At 54.5% G+C, this 23,036-nt stretch overlaps 1 protein-coding gene across 3 annotated transcripts in view; it reads right to left on the bottom strand.

The window, feature by feature from the left end:
* The window catches only part of NRG2 (neuregulin 2), a 174,863-nt gene extending 152,676 nt beyond the window's left edge, over positions 1–22,187 (bottom strand). For all 3 annotated transcript variants that reach the window (XM_075442267.1, XM_075442269.1, XM_075442268.1), the window contains exon 1: positions 21,717–22,187. In XM_075442267.1, coding sequence (XP_075298382.1) covers positions 21,717–22,146 — 430 coding nt within the window. In that variant the 5' untranslated portion in view covers positions 22,147–22,187. The remainder of the gene's footprint in view (positions 1–21,716) is intronic.
* Positions 22,188–23,036: the final 849 nt, after the last annotated feature.

Genomic DNA, 23,036 nt, shown 5'->3' with positions numbered 1-23,036 from the left:
CAGGCAGATCTGAGGGCTCATCCCTTCCAGTGGGGGAAAGGAGCAAGCAGCAGGAGAGGCTACTCCACCGAGAAGCCCTGATATTGCTTATATGGGAGGCCATGAGAGATCGCTCCAGCCCCCTGTGCTCCCAACCATTTCCTTGCACAGTAATTCCCAACCTCTTTGTTCATCTCCAAATCGCTCCCTCCTCCAGACTGCTGCTGCAGCTTCCTCCCTTGTTATCTCTGGCAGGACCACAGGCACATACCTTCTCCACTGATGGGGGAACAGCACCAAAGAACAGCCTTAAATGCATATTGGTACTTGCAGTCATCCCATGCAGACCCATGACTCCAGGAGTGGGACATTCACAGACACGGCCCAGGTTTTGGTGACAGCAAAATCAGTCTGATGTGAACAGATAAGATGCCAGACCATCTCCCTTTCTCACTCACTAACACAGGAATGTTTGGGACCTCAGGGGTTATGCTGGAAGCAGAGCACATGCTGAGGCTGAGGCCAGGATGAGCCTGAGCTACGTGGGGAGCCTCAGGTTTGGTGACAGGCAGGCACAGCATCACACTGGGCTGGAGCCTGATGCACCCAGCTGCACCAGTGGGGTACCAGGTTTATTTGGAGGAAGGCACCCCATATTTCAGGAGTGCTTCTGCAGCGGGAGTGTGTTGATCCTGATCAGGAGACTCCTGTGTATCGAGGAGTCAGTGACACATCTGTAACCTTGAGGACACCCGTGCCCATGCTGGTCTGGGCTGTGCTGGGCTTACAGAGTGGTCCTCAGGCCAGACAGTGCTGCACAAATCCCGTGGCTGCAGGACAGACTCAGCCAGCTCACGGTAACAGGGGAGCCCATGGGCAGCTCCCACTCGGTCCCACGAGTACACCACCTGCATGGCCTTGCCTTTATCTGACTGTGCAGCAAGGAGCTAGCATGTGAACAACCTTCAGGAATAGAGTTGTTTTCTTGTAGGAAAATTGTATAATTGCTCGAATGACCAAAAGGGAGACCTTCTCTCCATGGACAGGATCTGAGCCATGGGAGAATCCACCCAGAGTCTGTCTGATGCTGCACAAACACCGGGTGCCCAGCTTCTGAAGGGTTTTAAGGTTTACTTACTCTATAATACTGCTTATTCTATCTTATTAAAACTGCTATTTTATTGAGGCAGTGGTTTCTAGGCTTTTCCCGTTGAGCACTGACTCGCTCTCACCTCACCCCTGGCTGGTGCAGAACAGAGAGGCAGAGAGGGCACCCAGCTTCCCTGGCGAGCACAGGCAGCACACAAACCAAGGGCTCAAGGTACAGGAGGCCAGTGGACAGAGGCACCTGAAGTACAAATGGGCCAGAAGGACAGCAGAAAAGTGAGCGGTTAGGGGAACAAGAAGCTAAGAGACCCAGCCCCTGGCCAGGCTGAGCCAAATCTTTGCAGCTCTGCCTCAGGCAGCTGGGACTCACCACTGCATGCAAAATGCTCATTCCTGTGTATTGCTCTCCCTTGCCATGGTTTGTCCACTCCAGACACAGGCACAAACCTGACTGCAAGTCCCAGCCAGGATGTCCCAGCCCATGTCTGGACCACTCTTCACTCATTGGCCAGCCCTGTGCTTAGCAACGACCAATCCCAAGAGGCTATTTGCTGGCTACTGGATAGGAAGATGCTGGGATTTCTTCCCCTCCCCCCCAGTCTCCAGCACTGATCATTTCTGTCTCTGAAGGAAGCCTCTGGCACAAACACACGGACACACACAAGAACTTACTTCCCCAAGGCTCCTGCTCCAAGAGAGGAGCATCCCAGGGCTGCCCCCGCATCATCTTCCACTGCAGCATGATATGTCCCCAAGGCAGATCCCCGATGAGAGCACAGATGTGGGGAAACAGAGAGGAGAGGAATAGCTGCATCCACCTACTGCTCCCCCACAAAGCCTCAAGGTTGTTACATCTTGCCCACAGGTTGTAGCTGGGACTTTACCACCTCAAGTTGCGAAACAGGGATACCTGCTGGTAACACTAGCCAGGACTTTCCCTACTGCAACAAATACAGCTCCAAAGGGCTCCAGAACACGCCCACACACACACCAAGAACATGGGAAAACAATGCAACTGCAAACCATTGCCCACAAAAATGGAACAATTGAGCCTTTCCTTGTCACTCCTTTGGATGGAAACTGCAGAGGAAAGAAACAGGGTCCGGTAAAAATCCACAGAAAGGAACCTGGGGAAAGAAATTACCTCAGAGTCTCCCTACTTCATGAGGCCAGTGCTGCACCGGTCTTGACTGCAAACTGAGAGACCTGAACCCTCACAGGAAGACTGATCTGAGGCCTAAATGACTCTAAAATTACCCTGCCCCCTGACAATCGGTTAACATGTTGAGCACGTGGGGGCTGACCTTGTGCACAAAGTGAGGCAGGCTGGAAGGACAGACACGGATGAACTGGCATTCTTCTAAACCCTGGTTAACCCCCAATCCCTTTTCAACTCTGGAAAGAGGTGAAATTCCTGAACACTCAGTGAGGACCCTGCAGAAGGTGGCAAGCAGGGCTTCAGTCATCCCTCAGCCATGTGGTTTGTAGCCCAGTCACCAGGACACCTTCCCTTTTCAGTGGCACGCACTTGGTACCCCCAGCTCTGAGGGAAGGGACAGGGCAGGGAAGGGCAGGAGTGGGACATGTTGGCAGACTGCAAGTGTCCTTCATTCTCAGCACAGCACCCCCTTGGAAAGGTCCCTAGAAATCTGCTTCTTCACAAGTACAGAGCATTTCTCAAGAACCAACCAATACATTTTGGATTTCATCTCACAGCAGCTGGATAAAAGTGGGGAGGAACTCAGAAATCAGTCGACACAGGAGTGTGTACATCCCTCTTGGCCCGTCAGTCTGGTACACAGGCACAAAATGGCTCCAGCATGGTCATGTGAAGGACATGTGTTGGGGTTTGTCCCACTGCTGGGCTCCAGAGCCAGAGCCATAGGCAGACCCCTGTGTATGTGCAGTGGTCATCACAAAGCACTGGAGTGAGCAAGTCACCAGGTAATGGTGCTGTTGCTGAGCAGCCTACCTGCTGGGGCATGAAAATGAGTCAGCTCCAACCATGACCCTCAAAGCCATTGCATACATGGTGAATTCAGGCTTGGGGACCATCCACTCTCCTACACTCACAGAGCCCCATGGCACAGCACTGGGGAGGATGTTGCCATGAAGCTCTCTGCCAAGCTGCTGGGATCTGCTCTCCCAGCCAGGCACTCCTTCAAGTGACAGCACCAATGCATATGGAGCAAAGCCTATGGCTAGAGCTCCAAGGTCTCACACTTTCCATGGCTTGGCCACCACAGCCAGGTTTCCCCAGCCAGGCTCTCACAGGCACATACACTGCTGGAAGGACATAGCCCTCAACACCCCCAAATCTGGGGTTAACGTTCCCTAGGATGAACCACGATCTAGGGAATCATCCTGGGGTGACTGGCAGTGGGTCAGCAAGAAAGAAGCAGAACAGAGGACCTCCGACCAGGCTTGTCTTTTGACAGATTGTCAGAGGGGAGGGTGTTTTGCAGTGGTCAGACCTAAATTGATGCTTCAACTCCTTCCTTTTCTCACCACGTCAGCGTGGGACTGGGGATCTCACAGGGGCACTTGCTGTAACGAGTTCAGCTCTGGCAGTTAAAGTTAGAGCTCACCTCGGCCCCCTGTCTAATGCTTCTGTAATTTAGTCCAACGACTCTTGGTAACTTTTAAGGACTTTGTGCCTGCGCACGTTGCTGCTCGCAGATCTCAGCAGCCACGACCGCTCCGCTGACAGGCATCCCAGGCTCCCTGAAGTGTCTGTTGTCTTATTAGCAGAGCCTCCACTTGGGATTTATTTTCCATCCAGAATTTAAGCTGAATTTATGTATTAACTAAAGACTATTAGTGCCAAAAATAAGTGGAATGCCACTTGCTCAGCAACACAGGCCTTACGAGAGACCATGTGGCACAGCCAACCCACCCAATTGCAACCCCAGAGAGGCTTTTTATAGACACCCACGTCTGATGGAGTGCAAGTGATGCTTGGCTTGCCGCAAGGTTTGCGCTGCAAGTGTCTGATTGCAGGGGGAGGGGAAGGAAACATCCCCGTATCCACAGGCAGGAGATGTGGTTCCCTCCTCTCTGCCAGCTGGGTAAGCATCCAGGTGGAACTGATTTAGGAACAGGTAGTGGCAGAGCTGTCTCATTTCCCTGCCATAAACACCCATACATGCAGCATGCAGCTTCTGACACACAGCACACACGCTGCTAAGTGTCTCAGTGCAGTATCTCAACAACAAGGGTCCTCCACTTGCCTCCAAGCAAGACTGCTGGAGGGAGAAAAAAAGGTGACCCAACATCACACCGCTCCAGCTGATGGTGGCTTCTCTGTTTCATGGGTTGTCCCCCGCATATTTTTCCTTTGGGTACATCCCCCCCACCACACCAAGCCTGTTCAGCTATGAGGAGAGTGACAGTGATGTGACTCTGAAGGCTTCTCCAAGGACTCTTACCAATCTCAGCTGCAAGGGATGTGAATTCACAGCAGCAGCCGCAGCGCTGCCAGCCAGCAGCCCCAGAAAGCACACACTGCACAAGCCGAGGCACAGAAGGGTCAGTGGCATGTGGAGGGCAGTTCTCATGCATCTTAGCCGCCTGCTTGGCACGGCCCTTCCGCTGATCCCTGTTCTACTCCTCTCCAAATGAGCCATTTTGCACCCTTTGCCAAGCCAGACTCAGCTTCTAAGCATGGGACAGGCAGCGGCCAGTTTAGGTTTGCTGGTCTGGTAGGTCTCTGCAGCACACCCAGTGTGCTGGGCTGGAAGGGAGCTGCTTTGGCCACAATGCGGCGTGGGACAGTGCACAGACAACCCATGGCCCATGGCTTGGGCCAAAGTAGCATCTGGGAAGACAGGTCAGAACCTCGCAGAGAAGGTCAGCAGGGCTGGGGCAGGCATAGGTCGTCTGCACAAACATCTCTGGTCCAGCAGCTGCTTGCAGAGGTCTGAACAGCAGCTTTAGGCCATCAGCTGGACCATAGCTCCAGGCAGGCTGCTGGACTCCAGTCTCCTGCTTAGCCCAGGGCATGGTGCGCTGGCATAAGCATCACTGTGCTTGCAGTCCCACCGCAAGCAGGATACTTGCTCCCCAAGCTGCAAGGCAGACAGGAAAAAAGTCCACCCAGCAGCCTTGCCAGCACTCGTTCTCTGCTGCCTCAGTCCTGTCATTTCTGCATCTTTGATCTGCACAGGAAGACAGAGCAGGGAGAGCAGGCAATGGCATCTGAGAAGCAGGGAACGGGCAGGTCTGCCAACAACAACAAGCCCAGTACCAGGCCTCACTTTGCAAAGAGTTTGTGAGATACAATCAAGCCTGGCAAAGATGGCAAAGAGCTGCTCCTCATGCTATTCCAGCTCCCGCTTTGCCCAACAGAGAGCTTTGGGCAGAGCTCAGCCCACTGCTGCTGCAGCCCTGGCCTCCCCAGGTATGGCGCTCAGCCACACTGCTCCCAATGGTTCCTGACCTCCAGCCCTGCTCTCTGCAGCCTGGCCCCTCCACTGCACTTGAGAAAGACTTAAACCAAACGCATACTTCATCCTAGAAGTGTCTGGGGTGGGCTACAAAGAGCAGCTCAGATAAGCAAACCAAGGCCAAACAGTCCATGTGCAAGAGGGACTGCTGGCAGCAGGGGCTGTGCGGGATGGACGGGGTCTGGGAGAACACCAGTACCTGCTCAGGACATGTGCTGTCAGGTTTCAGACACAGCCCAGGGAGTTTGGTCCTCAGCCCTCTCAGGACGGTGGTGAGCTGAGGATGCCCTGAAAGGGTGTCAGGCATGGCAGGAAGACAGTCTTCAAGATCGTGCACAGGGCTTTTAGACTGCCACCTGTCACATCTGCCTCTGGGCAAGAACAGGCAGGGCCTTACAGAGCACTGGACGAGACCTACAGCGAGGAGGAGAAGGGAGAGCAAGCTGTGAGCACATTCTGGACCTGATCAAGGAGCAGTCGGGGTGATGGAAACCTCAAGGAGTCAATGGGATGGCTGCACAAGAGCTCATGCACATCCCCTTGCACATCATTTTGACAGCAGTGGAGAGACATAGAATCATAGAATCATAGAATGGTGAGGGTTGGAAGGGACCTTAAAGATCATTTGTCCCAAGCAGGGACATCTTCCACTAGAACAGGTTGCTCAGAGCTCCATCCAGCCTGGCCTTGAACACTTACAGGGAGGGGGCATCCACAGCTTCTCTGGGCAACCTGTTCCAGTGTTTCACCATCCTCATGGTGAAGAATTTCTTCCTCATATCTAATCTAAATCGGCCCTCTTTTAGTTTACAGCCATTCACCCCTTGTCCTATCACTACACACCCTTGTGAAAAGCCCTGCTGAACAGGGGAGACGCTAGCCCACAGACCTCGCTCTGAGGGGATAGCGAACATAGAGACAGTATCCAAGGTCAGAGGAGCACAGTGAGAATACAGGGGCAGCTTTGGATCCACACTCTTCAGGCAGATACAAGGCTGCCTGACTATGTTGCTCCTCTTCTACAGGGAAACCTCCACCAAATACACCAGGAGGGAGGTGGGAGACACCCAGCTGGAGTGCTGACCCCAGATGCCTCCTTGGCCAAGGGTCTGTGACAACCTGTTACACAGACACTAACACACAGCCCAACAACCCCAGACAAACCAGGAGGACCCACATATCCACCAAGATTTCAGCTGTCCTGCAGGCCTTCAGTTACAGGCAAGTGAGAAACACATGGGTAAAGGTCTTGGGCCTTCCACAAACAATCCCAGACTGGTTGAGGTTGGAGGGACGTCTGGATTTCATCTGGTCCATCTCCCCTGCTCAGCCAGGGCCATCCAAAGTAGGTTGCCCAGGACCATGTCCAGACAGCTTTTGAATACCACCAAGGATGGAGGCTCCACTCTCTCCTTGGGCAACCTGTGCCATGCTCAGTCACCCTCACAGTCAAAATGTGTTTTACGGTGTTGAGAGGGAACCTGCTATGCTTCAGTTTGTGCCTGTGGCCTCTGGTGCTGTCACTGGGCACCACTGAAAAGAGCCTGGCTCCATCCTCTTTGTCACCTCCCTTCGGGTATTTATATACTTTGATGAGGTCCCCCTGAGCCTTCTCTTCACCAGCCTGAACAATAGCTCTCTCAGCCTTTCCTCATGAGAGATGCTCCAGCACCTTCACCGTCTTTGTGGCTCTTCACTGGATTCTCTCCAGTATGTCTGTGTCCCTCTTGTGCTGGGGAGACCAGCACTGGACACAGCACTCCATATGTGTCCTCACCAGTGCTGAACAAAGGGGAAGGATCACCTCCCTTGACCTGCTGGCAATACTTTATCTAATGCAGACTAGGATACCATTAGCCGCCTCTGCCTCAAGGGCACATTGCTGATTCATGGTCAACTTGGTGTCCATGAGGACCTCCACAGCCTTTTGTGCCAAGCTGCTTTCCAGCTGGTTAGCACCCAGATAATACTGGTCCCTGGGGTTGTTCCTCTGTAAGTGTAGGACTTTGCACTTCTACTTGCTGAACTTCATGAGGTTCCTGTCAGCCCATCTCTCCAGCCTGATGAGGTCCCTCTGGATGTCAGCACAACCCTCTGGCATATCAGCCACTCCTTCCAGTTTGGTGTCAGCTGCAAACTTGCTAAGGTACACAATGCCCCATCATCCAGACCATTAATGAAGATGTTAAACAGGACCGGACCCTGTATTGACCCCTGGGATACACTGCTAGTTACTGGCCTCCGGCTACACTGTGTGCCACCGATTTCCACCCTCTGGACCCAGCCATTCAGCTGGTTTTCAATCCACCCTACTGTCTGCTCATCCAGCCCATACATCAACACCTTGTCTGTGAATATCTTAAGGGAGACAGTGTCAAAGGCCTTACTGAAGCCCAAGTAGACAGTGTTCACTGCTCTGCCCTCACCTACCAAGCCAGTCACTGCATCACAGAAGGCAATCAGGTTGGTCACAATGGTCTTCTTCTAAGCCGTCTCAGATTTTTGTGACTTTTCACCTCAAAAATCATTCAAATCCCTACAAATACACCTGTGTCTCACGAGCAACCTCCTGCAAGAGGGAGACCTAGAAGGGATGCTGAAGAGTCTTTCCCAAGAGGTAGGTCCAACCTGGGTGTCCTGCATATTTAGGGGTACCAGACAACTTCATATTTCCTGGGAAAAAAAGGTCGTGGAAACACCTTCACATTTTCAAACAAGTTGCAGCTTCAGAGAACACTGCAGAAAAAGGAACCAAAGCTGTCGTTAAAAACATGTTAGGGTTTTCTTAGCTCAACAGCAATTATCGTTCTGAAAGCTGAGGATGTACGATAGAGAAGAGTGTGTGTGGGAGGGAGGAGAAGAGAAGGGGGAAAAGAGAAATACAACAGCAGCATGGAAGGAAATTCAACACTGTCAAGTGAAAGCCACGGTGACAGGCAGAATTTATTTCTTTGCAGAAGGGTTTCCCATGTCATCCATTACACAGAGAATGAGAAAAAAGCATTCTTTTGAAGAACACTGGCCATGGAAGTAAGTCTTCTAAGATGGGAGGTTCCCTTGGATGCTGTAGCTAGGAGATTATCCCCATACATGCCATTCCCACACCCTCCAACAAAAGCTGAGTTAAGCCCAGCATAAAACTTCTCCACACAAAATCCTGTTATTAGCCTCACTTGCTGGAAGGTGCCTGTCTGTTACAGCAAAGATCTCCAAACCTCCAAGCCCCACTGCTGGGCAGGTTTCTGCCCCAGGGACATGGATGTTTTTTCTGCAAGCTCCACACTCACCCCCTTCCCACCAATTCAACAGCTCCCCCTGCAACATAATTTGCCTGGCAAGTTGCTGACTTTAGTTTTTAATAGTAGGAGCCCAGTGCGTGGTCCTTCCATGCAGGCACTGCCCATCATCATGACCACTCTCTTACCTCCTCAAATCTGGCTGCTGGCATGGAGTGTTTGGAAACCTTGTGCCATGGCACGAGGTTTTGCCTCTGGCTACAGCAGGCTGCAGAGCTGGCAGGAGCCACTGCCTGACGGGGCATTGCTGACCCCGCTCCTCACACCCTTAGCCCAAAGGAGTCAGCAGTTCTGCTACCAGCTTTGATTGCAGTGCTGGGATGTCTGGAAAGGCCCCTGGACCAGCCTGCTTTATAAATACTCGAGTGAGACAACTTGGACTCTGCAGCCTCTTCAGGCCAGAATCAGAGGTTTGGCAGAGCTCGTCTGTGCTGTGCTTCAGGTCAGATTTAACCTGGCACCCCACGGGCCCAGGAGGTGAAGCGCCAAGAACTATATTGCCTACCCAGACAAGGAGGGTTAGTGCTGCTCTCCTGGCTCTGGGACACAGCCTGACCACTGGGCAAGTGTGAGGGGTGGGAAATTCCCAGAAGGCAGAGTGGTGGGAAAGGGTACTGAATTACAAAAAAATGATGGGAAAGGAAACTCCGTCATGCATCCCTTCCTAGCAGGTTCACACGGATGCTTTCAGTAAACCTTGTGCAACATAAGGAAACATCCCAGATGGGGATCAGCCCTATCCACAAAGCCTCAGCATCCCTCGTACCAGACAAGAGCCCTGCAGTCATCTGTGCAGGGACAGTGACTACGTGATCTCTCTCAGAGCCCGACCTATACCAGAGCACGCAGAGCCACACATCTCCCTGTGCACCAAGAGCAAAGGACAGAACAAGACCTCTCCCTCTAGCTGCAAAGCTGCCCAGCACCATGACTCGGGGAGCCACCTCCAGCCCAGGAGCTCCTGCTGGCAAAGGCGGTGCAGAGCTCAGCACCAGCATGCTCGCAGCCTGTGCAGCTGGCCAACACCAACACGGGCCACAGGCAGCTGCGGTCCTGCAGCTGCCCGGGGCTGCCTTGGCACCAGCCACTGCAGGAAAACCATAGCCACTCCCCCAGCAGGAAGGTTTTGAAAGGTCACAGTTTCCTAACGGCACCCTCCAGTGTGTCCTTCTGAAGCCAGAACCCACTTCATGTATTTATAACTTTGGAGTTACCAGCTCCTCTTCTAGATGCTTTAACATCCCGGTATGAGGTTTGCCGGTCTCATCAGCCAGTCTCAAAGTTCACCACAGAAAGGTGTTTTCTCTCCTTGCTCAAAGAACCATCCGGAGCCTCCTTCCCACAATGGCCATAGTTTTATTCACAGTTACCAGGCTGCCTACAATGACGGCATGACCTTTCTTGGCAAATTCAGCTGATTTTTCCACAGGTGTATCAACACTGTGGGCAGGCTTTCCTCCGCTCCCCTGAACCTGCGCTGTCCTGGTGTGACAGCTTTGGTCTCTGCACTTTCGCTCTGATGACACGGAGCAGAAGGCGATTCAGCCCGCAATGCTTGGGAAGGAAGGAGAGACCTGAAGCCATCTGCGACCTGAGGCAGGGGGGCTCCCAGATCAGCCGTCTCAGCACAGGTGGAGAGTGCAATTGTCTTTCCTCTCACCACGAATAATCTGTAGAAGAAAATATGCACAAACCCTGCCTGTCTGGGTTTGGTTCACCTCCCAGTAATATTTACTGACACACAGCATCCCAGAGGGCTGGGGAATGGGCCCCGATGGCAACCCTCAGGGTCATTTCAAGCCGCAAAACACAACTCTAATCTCTCGGCCTCATGCAGCAACTACAGATCTGCAGAAGTTTGCAAGCATCAGCAGACCAGCCACTCAGCCTGCCTCACCCAAGCATCCTTCCATCACATCATGCGCCACAAGGCTGCTCAGCCCTCTAACAGCTTGGAAAATCCTCTCCTCACACCATCATGCAGCTTCAAGTGCCCTCAGGGATCCATGCTCACCGCCAGCACTCCCAGCTAGCTCTGAGCACCAGAAAGAGTCTGGGTGCCAGAAGCCTGCATGTCACCACGCAATGAACTGACAGAAATTGTCTCTTCGCTCGTCACAGCTCCCCCACGCAGACACAGTGTGCTGCTGCAGATCAGAGGCAGGTTTGGGGACCACAAGTTTTCGTCTTTGTGGATCTAACACCTTTGCTGTGAGCTGAGCTTGGCTGGGAAATGTTTGGAGTTAGATGACCACCCAAGAAGAGTCAACATGCTGCTGACCGGTACCAGGCAGGTCCCTTGCAGACCCAATCCAGGAACAAACCAGGGCTCCTCCACCCCCAAATACCCACTCAGACCCTTCCAGCTGCACCAAGTACCACTGCAGGATCTGCCTCCTTTTTCGCAGGGTCTGCTGTCTCCAGAGAGGACTGGTTGGCAGCAGACACAGCCCTGAACCCAGCAGGATGCACCACAGACTGCTCTGAGGTCCATCAGTGAAAGGCACTGGAGGAAGGGCAGGGTTTCATTACCATTTCTGCTGATTACCAGCACGGATACACTGATATAAAACCAACACTCTACCAGTTTCTGCCTGATCCCTCGTAAAGAGTGCAAAGACAGCAGCATCCTTCCTGCTTGCCAGGCAGGGAATCACTGTGTGGGGATGCTAAGCAGCTTTCCTACAATCAGTGGCATAGATGGGAGCTGAACCAAATCTCCAGGCACAGCCCCCTTGCCTGCATCGGTTCCCTCCAGAGCACAAAGCAACACACACACCTTTCTGCAGTGCGTGCACCCGGCACAACTGCACAGACACAGGGATGAGATGAACCCGTAGAGCTGGCTTTCTGTGCTGCACCCCGCATGCAGAATGTCCATACACTAGAAATGGGCTCCTTCTCTGGAGCATGGTGCAGGTGATGGAGATTAGGCTTCACGGAGGAATTACTGATCAATGAATGGAGAAATGTGTCACTGCCTCCCCGCAGAGCACACTCCTCCTGGGACTAAACCCACAGTACTGCTTCAGCCCTGTACTGTGCCTCTCCCCACTGTAGCCCACCCCTTCTGGCAGCGAGGCATTTGGGCAAACACAGAGCCAGAAGCTGCATCCCTGTACACACAGGCATGGCCTCTGGGAGCTTGTGTGATCCTTCTTCCTTGTGGCCCCAGCAGCACCCTGGATTGAGGCACTGTGTGAAAAAGGACCTTCTTTGGGTGACCTCGTGCCTGCTGCTTCTCATCATCCTAGTTCTTGTAGGTATAGAATAATTCCTAGTTTTCATCCAAGCCATCCTACATCTACCTCTATGTCCTACCCAGGGGCCCTAAAAACCTCAGAAGCTTTCTCAGCATCTCACCAGCATCTGACCCTCCCAAACCCACCAGAACACCTCTCCCCTCTAGCTTTTCCCCTCCTTGCCTGCAAGCCCATTTGACACGGAGCATGGTCAGGTATGGGACTCCTACCACATTTGCCACGGCCCGCAGTTGCTGTTGTGCCAGAACGTCCAAGAAACAACAGTTATCCTACAGACCCAGTCCCTCGTGTCCCCCACACCATGAAGACCAGCTGAAATCACCAACCTAGAAAGGAAATGTGCCAGAGAAGAGCGATTCTTCTATACTACAGACCTCCACCCCAGCTGCATCCCTATTTCCTGATATCAAGGAATCTTTCTGGGACTGTTCAAGATCAGGGCAGCGTTGAGGTGGTGGGATACTCATTTGATGTCTGCCCCATCTGCTTGGGGCCCAGTAGCACTGCTGGAGGCTGGAGGAGCAAGGCTGGGTGTGCAGATGACAGAATGGGCACTGCCTCCTCCTGCCATGTCCAAGGAGATGCAGGAAGGACCTGGCAGGGAAACTCCTCCAGCTCCTTCTTGCTGCCTCAGTTCTGCTGAGGGGATCTAGGGACATGTCTGTGGGACTCAGGCTCTCCAGCACTATAAGAAAGAGTCTCCAGGTCTCCTCAAAGCCAGCAGGTAGCACCCTGCCATGGCAGGTCCCCCCAGGACAGAAATCTCCCCTTCATTCCAGCACAGAACATATATGTGCAGCTGTCCAGGCAGGCAACAAGTGTCTCACGGCCCCATAAGAAGTAGCCCTGATGTTCCCTAGGTCATACCAGCCTCATCAGGCAGCTCCCTACAGAGCTCAGGGCCAGCAGCGCAAGAGACAACCTGGCAGCCAAGATGGGAAGACAGCTCCTTCTCCCAGCAGGGATATAGGGAGAAGGGGGCTGAGACCCCACCTGGCAGGGGATAATCCCAGGGATGCCTATGACTTCAGCTGGACTCCCAGCAGCAACTGCCAGCCTGGCTTGAGGCTGAGGCAGCCTAGGGGAGATTCAGCTGCTCTAATCCGCACTGCTCCTCTCCTCTGCTCCAAGCCATGCAGAAGGGCAGCTGAGGAATAGCGGAGAGGTGCAGGTAGGAAGGAGGGAACACCAGAGCAGCAGATCCAGACAAGGGCCAGAGGCATCTGTTCCCATCATTGCTGTTACCATCGTCTTGCAGACCCATGGAGAAGGTCCAACCCCCAAGCAAGGCAGCCTGACAGCCCACTCATACTCCCTGTCATACTTCCAGGGCTAAAAAATGTGTTGCTAATCGTCCTCCATACACGCACACACCTCTGCAGACTGGGAGGGGCCACATTACGTTGGTAGAGGCTGACTGTAGAAGCCATGCCTGATCCTGACATCACCTTGGCTTGACCCAAGTGCAGCCCACCTCGAACAGCTAAAGTGGCCGGTGCAGCAGCAGGAAGGCAGGGTCTGACGGCGACAGGTTCCAGCGAGTGCAGTAGCCAGGGCTGGTGCATCGCTGCCAACTTTGAGACAGCCCAGAAAGCCAAGCAAATTCCAGTCCCCACCCTCCTGCCAAGCCATCTGCCTGCCCCGAGACCACCGAAAGGATCCTGAACAGCACTTCATCATTACCAAGTCATTACGAAAAGTGGATGAGCAGTGATTGATTCTAATGAATGCAAATACCTGCCTTTTGACCCCACATTGGCAGGACCTGACTAGCTCTCCCACTAAGTAGTACAGCATGTCCTTCCACAGGCTCTGCAAAGCCTTCCCATCCTGCTCAGGATTTCCACAAGCCATCAGGCACAGCACTGCCCATCCAGACCTGCCCTAGAAAACCATCACATCCAATATCTGCTCTCCATCGGCGCTGGGGCCCTGCTCCCACCCGCACATCCCACAGGTTCATTTCCAGCACCTGAGCCCATTGGGAAGGCTTTCCCAGAGACCTCACCTTCATCTAGAGGGCAAAGGACAGTCCCCTCACACTGGGATAGGGTGAGAATGGGGGTCAGCAGGGTGGGAGCTGGCCACTCTGTCATGAGCATGACACATCCCCACTCATCGAGCTTACGTGTCCCATCCCAGAGAGGTGCTGTTTCCAGATGACAGCAACCAGCTCTCATCCAGCAGGCCATCAACTATGAGGCATTCCTGCAAAATCAGGACACGCGCTCCAGCCTGCAGGGATGAACTCAGTTGCCCTCCATGGGCCAGCAAACAGCAAGCGACAGGAATACAGGAAAGGATGGCACTGTCCTGCTGCAGACAATGGGGCGTGGGGCAGGTGGGTGGACCAGTGAGAACCACTGTGGCCACCAACCCGAGCCAAGAGAGCTTAAAGGACTGCCCTGGCCAGGGAGAGATTCGGTGAGCAGAAGCACCTTGTCCCTGGGCTACAACATCACACAACAGATTGGGAAAGGACCTGAGCACCTAATTAGTCCCTAGATCCTCTGAGCCGGCTATCTTGCCTGCCTGCAAGGAGGTCACCCACACCGGGTTCATTCCTGATGGGTGTCTGCCCAACCTACCATCAAATTGCTCTGCTGGTATCTCTCACCCAGCTCCAGACCAGGCTACCAGGACAGATAACTCCTTGCAGAACGGCAGATACCTCTGGTTTGCAGTTCCCACAGTCTTGTCAGGACTGTTGCCATCTTCTGGCCTCTTTCCTGCACACGACTTCTTCCCATCAGCTCACTAAGATCCATCCTCAAGGTGTCACACCAGCTGAGGCTATGCTCAGCCCATGCCAGCACCATGATGCCCAGCCCAGTTCCAACCCTTCATTCATACTAGGAAGCACTTCTAGGAGTGGTCATGGTTTGGACTGAGGAGATACCTTAAGCGAGTGGTTGCTTGAGATAAGACCCTGAGACAGGAAATAAAAGGAGACGAGAGGATTCCCTGACAGAGGCAATCAGCCAGCCATGCCAAGACATGGCTACAAACTCAGCAAGAGCTGGCTGACCCTAACATGCATAGAGACAAGAAACCCCTGCTCAGCTGAACAGTAGTGCCCTGGGTCTCCAAGGGGGACAGAATCTCCTGTCCCCCTTTGACCCACTGAATCTCTTGGTTTGTCGTTTCCCTTTTTCTTCCCTAATATGAACTCTTCCTCTCCCCTGAACAGCTTCAGTGTTGTCTGCTGCAACTTCCATACAAAACTTTTCCCCAAATCCTCCAAGCACAGAGGTGATTCTCCCCCTAGCTGACCACATCCTAGGTTTCCCTGCCTGAAGCTATACAAACTACTTTCACTCAAGCTGCAAATCACCTGCTCCCCGCTAGTACCCCATGTTCAGGGGAACCTAACATTTTCCTGCTCCAGACTGGTCACCCTCTTATCCAGGAATGGAGCTGGACCATGGGGATTAATTGAAAGCAATTTTCACTGACCCTCTGGCCAAGCTTTGCAGCACACAGCCCAGCACCAAGCTGCAGCAGCCAAGTACTGGATGCACGGTCGTTCAGCAGAGAAAGAGCAGCACAGTGATTCATCTTCCTTTTGATCTTTAGCCTACCCTTGCAGACAACACTCTGACCCCAAAATTTCTGGCAGTTGGCAGACCTCTCCACCTTCCCCTAGACCTGAGAAGGCAAGTGCTGAGAGGTGCTAGCACCCTTTAGGGGTTCAAGTGCTGCACACCTAGTTTGGTAGGAGAGCAGATGCCTGGCTGCCAAAGTTGCCAGGGAGATGAGCTTCCTCCGGAGCCTCCCCTCGCCACACACATCTGCCCAAGCTCGCGCCGAGGACAGGCACCCTCCACCATCTGCACAGGACAGAGCAATGCACAGCCCAGAGAACACCTGCCCAGGGAGCAGGGCAGAGCCTTCTTCTTTAAACAGCACCATTTGGAGACGAAAGATTGGTCCAGCAGTTTGGGAGGGTCTGTGTTTGCATGCTGGCAGCCTCCTCTGATCAGTGGGAGAGCAGAGAGAGAGGCAGGATTTACCGACTCCTTTGCCACCCCCAGCCCAGCTCCTCACCAGCAGGACCAGCACCGACCATGCTGCCACACCCGGCACCGAGCGGGCACAGGCGGACTGACAGAAGCTGCCAGACAGTCCCAGCACCCCAGCTCAGCGGAGGCACTTTATCACTTCCCAGTATTTTATCGCTCAGTCTCCTCTGCAGTGAAAATCTCTCACACGACCAGTCGCCCACAGGCTCACAGTCTCGCAAACCTCCTGCCCACCTCAGATCGATCTCTTGCAGCTCCTCCTGGCCAAGCACGAAACTCACCTCTGCCCTTCTCGCTGCGTCTGCGCCCTTGCCTGCCAAAGGCCAGCACAGCTCACTGGGGGAAGCCTACGCACTGTGCCAGGGCAGCATGGCTCTCCTCTACACTCAGCGGTGTCAAACCCTGACTCAGGAGAGGAAACAGAGACAAGGCTCACTCTAGCACCAGCATCCAATGCCCTAAACCTGGCAAAGCAGCAGCCGCTCCTCGTACAACCCATACCACTCTGCTCACAAGAACTGGCAACGCCATCTGATCCTGCTGGGAGAGGCAGCCTCATCCCAGCAGTACAGTACCAAAACTTATCCCCTGCGGGACTTCGCAGTAGATTTTGGGTATGCCAAATGCTTTAAGGTTCAAGGCCCTGATGTCCATGGTGCATTTTGCCTTACACGGCCCAAATCAAGCGGGGAGCTCATGTGCGGCAGAACACGGCTCCCTTTTCACCTGATGATGGAGTTTATTGACTCTGTGCTCCCAAGCATGAACCCATTTCTGATCCAGATCCAAACCCAAGTCAAGGTGTTGCCTGTGATTTAGAAAGGGCGTTATGCTTCAGGGCCCATATCTAAGGGTTATTAGCTAGCAGAGCACAAAGACAGCCACCGAGCAGCAGCTGGTGTCCAGGGGTTTGCATGGAGAGGTCCCAGATACTGAAACAGCACTGCTGGGATCATGCAGGAGCCTTTTTATTCTCCTGTTACTCACAGAGGTCCTCAGGGAGATGCTTTATTTAGTGAACATTTCTGAAAGGGGAAGTAAGAAATCAGCCAGGCTTTGCTCCACACATGGCACATGCCTGGGAGTGGACAACCTGTGTTGTTTCAGGTACAGCTAGAGTTACTTGGACCTGCAGCACCAGCCGAGCAAAGTTGCAGTTGCCAGTTCCCCATCATGGCTGGCTCAGCTGGGAGACCAGAAGCTGACCTGGCCACAGGGACCCAGCCACCAATTTCCAGGCGAAATCCTGCATGCCAGCTAACCAGGAGCAGAGGGCACCCATAAACTTGCTGTCCTTGAGCGGGGTAAAAGCTTTCTGCAGCAAAGTGATCGTTCCCCATCTGCAGAAACTCAAGGCAAGAAGGAAGCAAGGTTTCACTTTTCTGCGAACCTAGGAAAGTGTGATTTTCTGAAGGTGGTGAGAAATAGTTTCAGACAGCTCTAATTAGCAGGGTGGCGCATGAGAAAAATCCAGCTTTGCTGCTCCGTGCTCCACAGCTGTCCTGGGATGAAGCGAGAGCATCGGTGGCTGGAGTCCACCCACACCCTTCCCCGGAGCCTGCCTGGCTTGGAGCAAGCCCGATGATTTGCAGGATAGTGGAGAGGGATATATTTGCATGAGCTGCTGGTCCAAAGTTGCCAGTGCTATTTCAGGCAGCAACACCTACACTGTAATCCAGAGGGCTGTATTTTCCCGCGGGCACTTCAAAATGAGGGCCTCCCTCCTTCCTCTCCTCGCAGGCCAGCTGTAACTAACCTGGCTCCCACAACCAACAGATAAACAGCTCCCAGCATCGTGTGGCCACCGAGTCCAATGCCACAGCCCCAGTACATTCCTGATTCCTGCTGAGACCAAGGCACCTTACAACTGGAAAAAAAAAAAGACCTCATCTCACAAGAAGTACCTGCTGCAACAACAGATTCTCTGCCTGCAAATCCTCCTGGGGATCTGCCACCACCAGATTACTCGCTCAGTCTAAGCTAGCTAATCCTACAGGCAAGTCGCATGCTTCGTCCTGGAACTCTGCAGTGTTTTCAGTGAGGTGCTCCAGGAGAGGTACAAGCTCTAATTAAATCTACTTTGCAACTTCCTGCATATGGAGGCAGGAAGACATTTGTTCCTCTGCGAATGCAGAAATGAGAGGTCAGACAGGTTAAATCCCCACCAGCAAAAGCCCCCCCTGTGCACAAAATATCTAAAAATGTATCTTTCGCACAGGAAGCATGGGCTCATATAGAGTGGAAAGCAGATGACGACAGAAGCGACCCTTAAAGATCAGGAAGGTCAGGACCACACACCTGTTTCTGGCCTCAGATCAGGAGTGGTCCCAGCAGGGATACCACACAACACAACCACCCCACTAGTAAGAGTCAGCGCCACATCTTGCACCTATGTATTCCTCCTCGATCCGTGCATGTAGGCACAAAAGAGATAAGAGGCCGTCCAAAATTAAGGAGCTAAAAGATATAAAGAGAAGAGACAGAAGGAGAAGAAATAACAGGATTCATTATATAACAGTATGAAAAAAAAAAACAGTAATACTGCCAGTACAGAAGAGGTTTGAAGATGGGCAAGTGGGTGATGAGACCCACAGGACCCTGGGCGCAAGGCCCAGCTGCTCCCTGTGTGCCAGGGGAATGCAAACCCATGGCTGGGCAGAGATGCAGAGGCTGCAAAAATCTGGCGTTTGCAGGTAGGGAAGTTAGGGTCTGCCCAGCAGTGGGATGGCCAAAGTGAGAATCCTCCTCCCTGGACCTCAGCATGGGGGGAAAGGCAGACACAACACAGTCCAGCCAAGACCCCGCACACGTGTCAGCTGCACAAACTGGTTTTCCTGTTCTGTCTCCCACACTCCATGATACACTTCCCCCTCCTTCAGCCTCCCTGGCTCTGCCAGGCAAGGGTCTGAGTCCCGTGCGGAGCCTCACCACCCACTTCCATCCGAGCGAGCTGTGCAAACAGCAGAGGTTGTTCCTTGGAGAGAGACACAGATGCTCCAACTGCAGGCCTAATCCTGCAATGCATCCTGGACCTCAGCAAGAAGCGTGAGCAGAGGACACGCAGTATCTTAGCTTGTGAGAAGGGGATGAATCACTAGAAAACAGACCCTGGCATGGAGCCAGAGATGGGAGAAGACAGTCCTGCAAAAGGCCTCTGTCTTTGGGAGCCAGGGGGATCGGAGTGGTCAGAGCCATGAGGCCCCCTCCACTCCCTCAGAAGCGACCCCAGCATCTGTCCCCCTGGCTCCGTAATGTCCCTTACCAGGCTGCAGTCTGGCTGTCCCTCAGCCAGTTGTGCCCAGACACTTCACTCCCTGCCAGCTCTGGAGTTGTCCACAGCCCCCGTCCGCAATAAGTATAGGAAAACGCCCTGCACCCCTCCGGATCTCCCCTCCCAGCAGAAACCAAGGAGCAAGAAGGCAGACTACGGCCTGGTTTCCCAGTCCATGCACCTTTCCAGCAGCTCGGGTGCTACAAATCAGAAGATCCTGCCAGGAATGTCACCTTCAGAAGTAACCTCCCGGCTGAACGGAGAGCATGAAGTGCTTGGGGAACAGCAAGTTCAGCAGGCTGAAGCTCCCATTAGATCTTCATCGCTGAACCAAACCACGGTTACGACAGTTCCCAATCACCAGCTTGTATTTTTCTTAAGCAATCTGCCGTAGAGCTCTGCTGAGACGAGGCTCCCGACAACCTGCAGAGTCCCTGAGCAAGGGAGCCTATTCAGACCATCAAAAACACAGAAACAACAGCAACAGCTCCAAGAAGGTGTCACAGACAGAATGACATCACGTAACTTGTTGTTACATCAGCCTGCACATTAACCCTTAGGGCCTGATCCAGGAAGAAACAGAGCAGCCCCTGTTCCTCTTAAAGTCATACCCTGCCGCTCAGAGATGTGCAAGTTTGGAATCCTTCTTGCTTTAAAAAAAAAATAAAAGCCACATACCTTTTTCTGTGCTTTCACCTGATGGTGAGACCACAGTCCTGAGAAATCCCACCAACTACCTTCCCTTTAACTCCGCAACAGCTATTTCACTAAATCCTCTACGTCCATGATGGCCCACATACAGATGCACATGAAATTAGAGTCTCCCAAATTAGTTTTCTCGTATGCAGTCCTAGCCCATTTTCCTCAACAACATATTATGATATCCATGGTTCCACCTTTCTCCCAGGAAATGCAATCTTCTAAATTTATCTTTTGGATAACTGAAAAAAGACAGGTCTGGCTTTCAAGATCTGGGGTCAGCAGTCCCGAATGGCAAAGCATTTGCCCCAGAAGCACCTAGTTAACAACACAACACCACCACAACAAAGCACACATATGTTTGTTACAGAGCTAAGTATAACTGATGAGGCACCTTGCCTTTAATGAGGCAAAAGGCAGATTAACCTGACGAGGAATTAGAGCGTGCTGTCACTGAGTGGGGAACCTGGATTCACTAGAGATATGCCCTGTATACCTCGTAACACAGCAAACATGAGAGATTCAAATCCACTTCTGATGGCACCGTGCGGCGCTCGGAGCTCTCCAGGTTAACCCTGGCCGTCCCTGGATTTTGTGTCACAGTATCTGAGCATTCAAGCTGGACAAAGGGCCAGCCTCGCATTTTTGTAAGCTCAGATCCCAACCCTGGGAAAATGCAGTCATTGTCTTCGCCCGGTCCCCCACCGCCCAGCCCTTCGCAGGTATTCGCCCTGCCAGAGGACACCAAGGAAAATGCAGGCACAAAAGGAGTAAAGCTTTGGCAGGCGCTTCCCCGTTGAAGTCATTTCATAACCGCGTTCACAAAGCTGGTGGAGGATCAGCCCACAGCACGCCCGGAGAACAGCGCGAGCGCGTTGACAGGAGACATCTAAACGTGCTGAACGAACAAAAGAAAATCAACTTCACAACGTGAGGCCGTTATTCTGAAGGAGACAAAACTTCCCGGCGCTTGGGGCACACCTGGAGAGCCAGCATCTACCGCAGGCCCCGCACCCCCTGGGAATGAGCCCTTCTCCGCAGCAGTAAACACGTCCGGGGAGAGGCAGGCAGCCGGCAGCCAGCGCGCACCGAGCCGGCGGAGCCCCGCCGCACGCCGGCAGCGGCTCTCCCGGCCGGGGGCTCCCCGCCGCCCCCGAGGCCAACCGAGGGACGCGGCACCCGGGGCGGGGGACGCTGGAAAAGCGCCGAGACCGAGGGCTCCAGCGCGATGCCGCCGGGGAGCCGGCGGCCCCGGGCGCAGCGGCAGCCGGGCTGCGGGCCTTCCCCGCCCGCCCCGCACCGGGGCCCGGGGCTGTGCTACCGGCGCGGCTCCGGGGGGCCGGGGCAGGCCGGGACCTTGAGCCGGGCGAGCGGAAAGCCCGGGGCCGAGGGGGTGGGGGGGGGTGAGCGCGGCTGCGGAGGCCGGGCCCGGCGGAGCGCATCGCCCCCGGTGCCGGGCGCGGCTCCCGGCGCCGGCCGGGTGGCTGTCGCCGAGCACTTCCCCCTCCCCTCCAAGCCCCGGAGGTGCGGACCTGTCGCCCCGCGGCTGGCCGTGCCGCGGGCCAGCGGTCCCCGCCGCCGCTCCATCGCCGCCCCCCGGCCGCCGCCCCCCGCCTCCGCGGCGCGGCCCGTACCGCAGTCGGCGCAGAGGATCCGCGCCACGTCCCGCTTGAGGTTCTTGCCGCTGGTATCGAGCGGGGCGAAGGCGGTGCGGAAGACCAGCGGCTCCTCGGTGGGCTCCAGGAAGAAGATGTAGCGGTGGTTGCGCTTCACTTTAAAGCAGGGCGCCTTGGAGCCCACGCTGATGAGCTGCTCCCGCTGCAGCCCGCCGCTGTTGAGGGGCCACAGGTCGAGCACCTTGACCAGGACCCCCCCGGCGGGACCGGCGGCTCCCCGGCTGTCGTTGTTGCCGCCGGCGGGGGGGCCCACGGATTGCACCTTGCCCTCCAGCACCACCGCCGCCGTGTACGCCTGGTCCTGCACCGACTTCAGGCTGGGCGAGTAGCAGGCGAGGGAAACGCCGAAGAGCAGCATGGAGAAGCCGGGCGCCGGGTCGCGCCTCATGCCGCCGGCTGCCGCTCGCTCCCCGCCGGCCCTGCGGCGGCCGGGGCTGCGGGGCTGCGGCGCGGCGGGCGCGGCGGGGCGGAGCGGAGCGGCGCGGCGCGGCGCGACGCGGGGCCGCGCGGATCCTCCTCCAAGCGAGGGAGGTGGGATGCTCTGCCAGCCGGGATGCTGACCCCACCCCACGCACACCCCCCCCCCCCCCCCGAAAGGTGATTCCCTGCCCGGGGACTTCCCCCCCCCCCCCCCGCCCCCCCCCGTCCCGGGGATGCCCGCTGCAGCAAAGGGGATCCCTGCATCCCCTTCTCCCGCTCCTGCAGGGCCTGGGGGTCCCCGGGGATGGAGGCAGATGGCGTTGCCTCCACCTCAGCCATGGAGCCGGCCCCTCGCCGAGGCCCCCAGCGTTCGTAGATAGATTCCCCCCCCCCCCCCCCCCCACGATGCGACCAAAGATGTGCTTGTTTGGGGGAGGCTGCAGGTGGCACCGGGCTTCTGTGATGTGCAGGGCCCAGGAGCCGGGGGTTCCTCTTTGCCTGATGTATTTTTGGAGCCGTGAGACTTGTGCCTGAGGTTCCCTGCACACCTGAAGAAAAGGCAATAACATAGAGACAAATAGACTAAGGTAATAGTCGAGGAGACAAAGCCTCCTTTCATGCCCTGATCCCTGCTGCCGCTTTTTAATAAACAAGTGCTCTTCCCCTGCAGTGGTTTCCAGGAGCAGTCAGTTTAATCTCCAAAAAGTGGCTTATTTGGGTTTATTTTCAAAGCTGATCCTGAAGCATCTGTACTCCCAAAGCCTGGCTGCCCAGATGCTACATTGTGGAAGGGATTTGAGATGCTAAATTAGCAGCAGAGGATTTCGTATTTGTTGTTGCACTAGATTCTGCATTGAA

The sequence above is a fragment of the Opisthocomus hoazin genome, chromosome 23 (genome assembly GCF_030867145.1).
Source record: "Opisthocomus hoazin isolate bOpiHoa1 chromosome 23, bOpiHoa1.hap1, whole genome shotgun sequence".
In the NCBI taxonomy this organism is placed as follows: domain Eukaryota; kingdom Metazoa; phylum Chordata; class Aves; order Opisthocomiformes; family Opisthocomidae; genus Opisthocomus; species Opisthocomus hoazin.
Note: the sequence above shows the minus strand (reverse complement) of the source record. Positions and strands in the feature narration are given on the sequence as shown.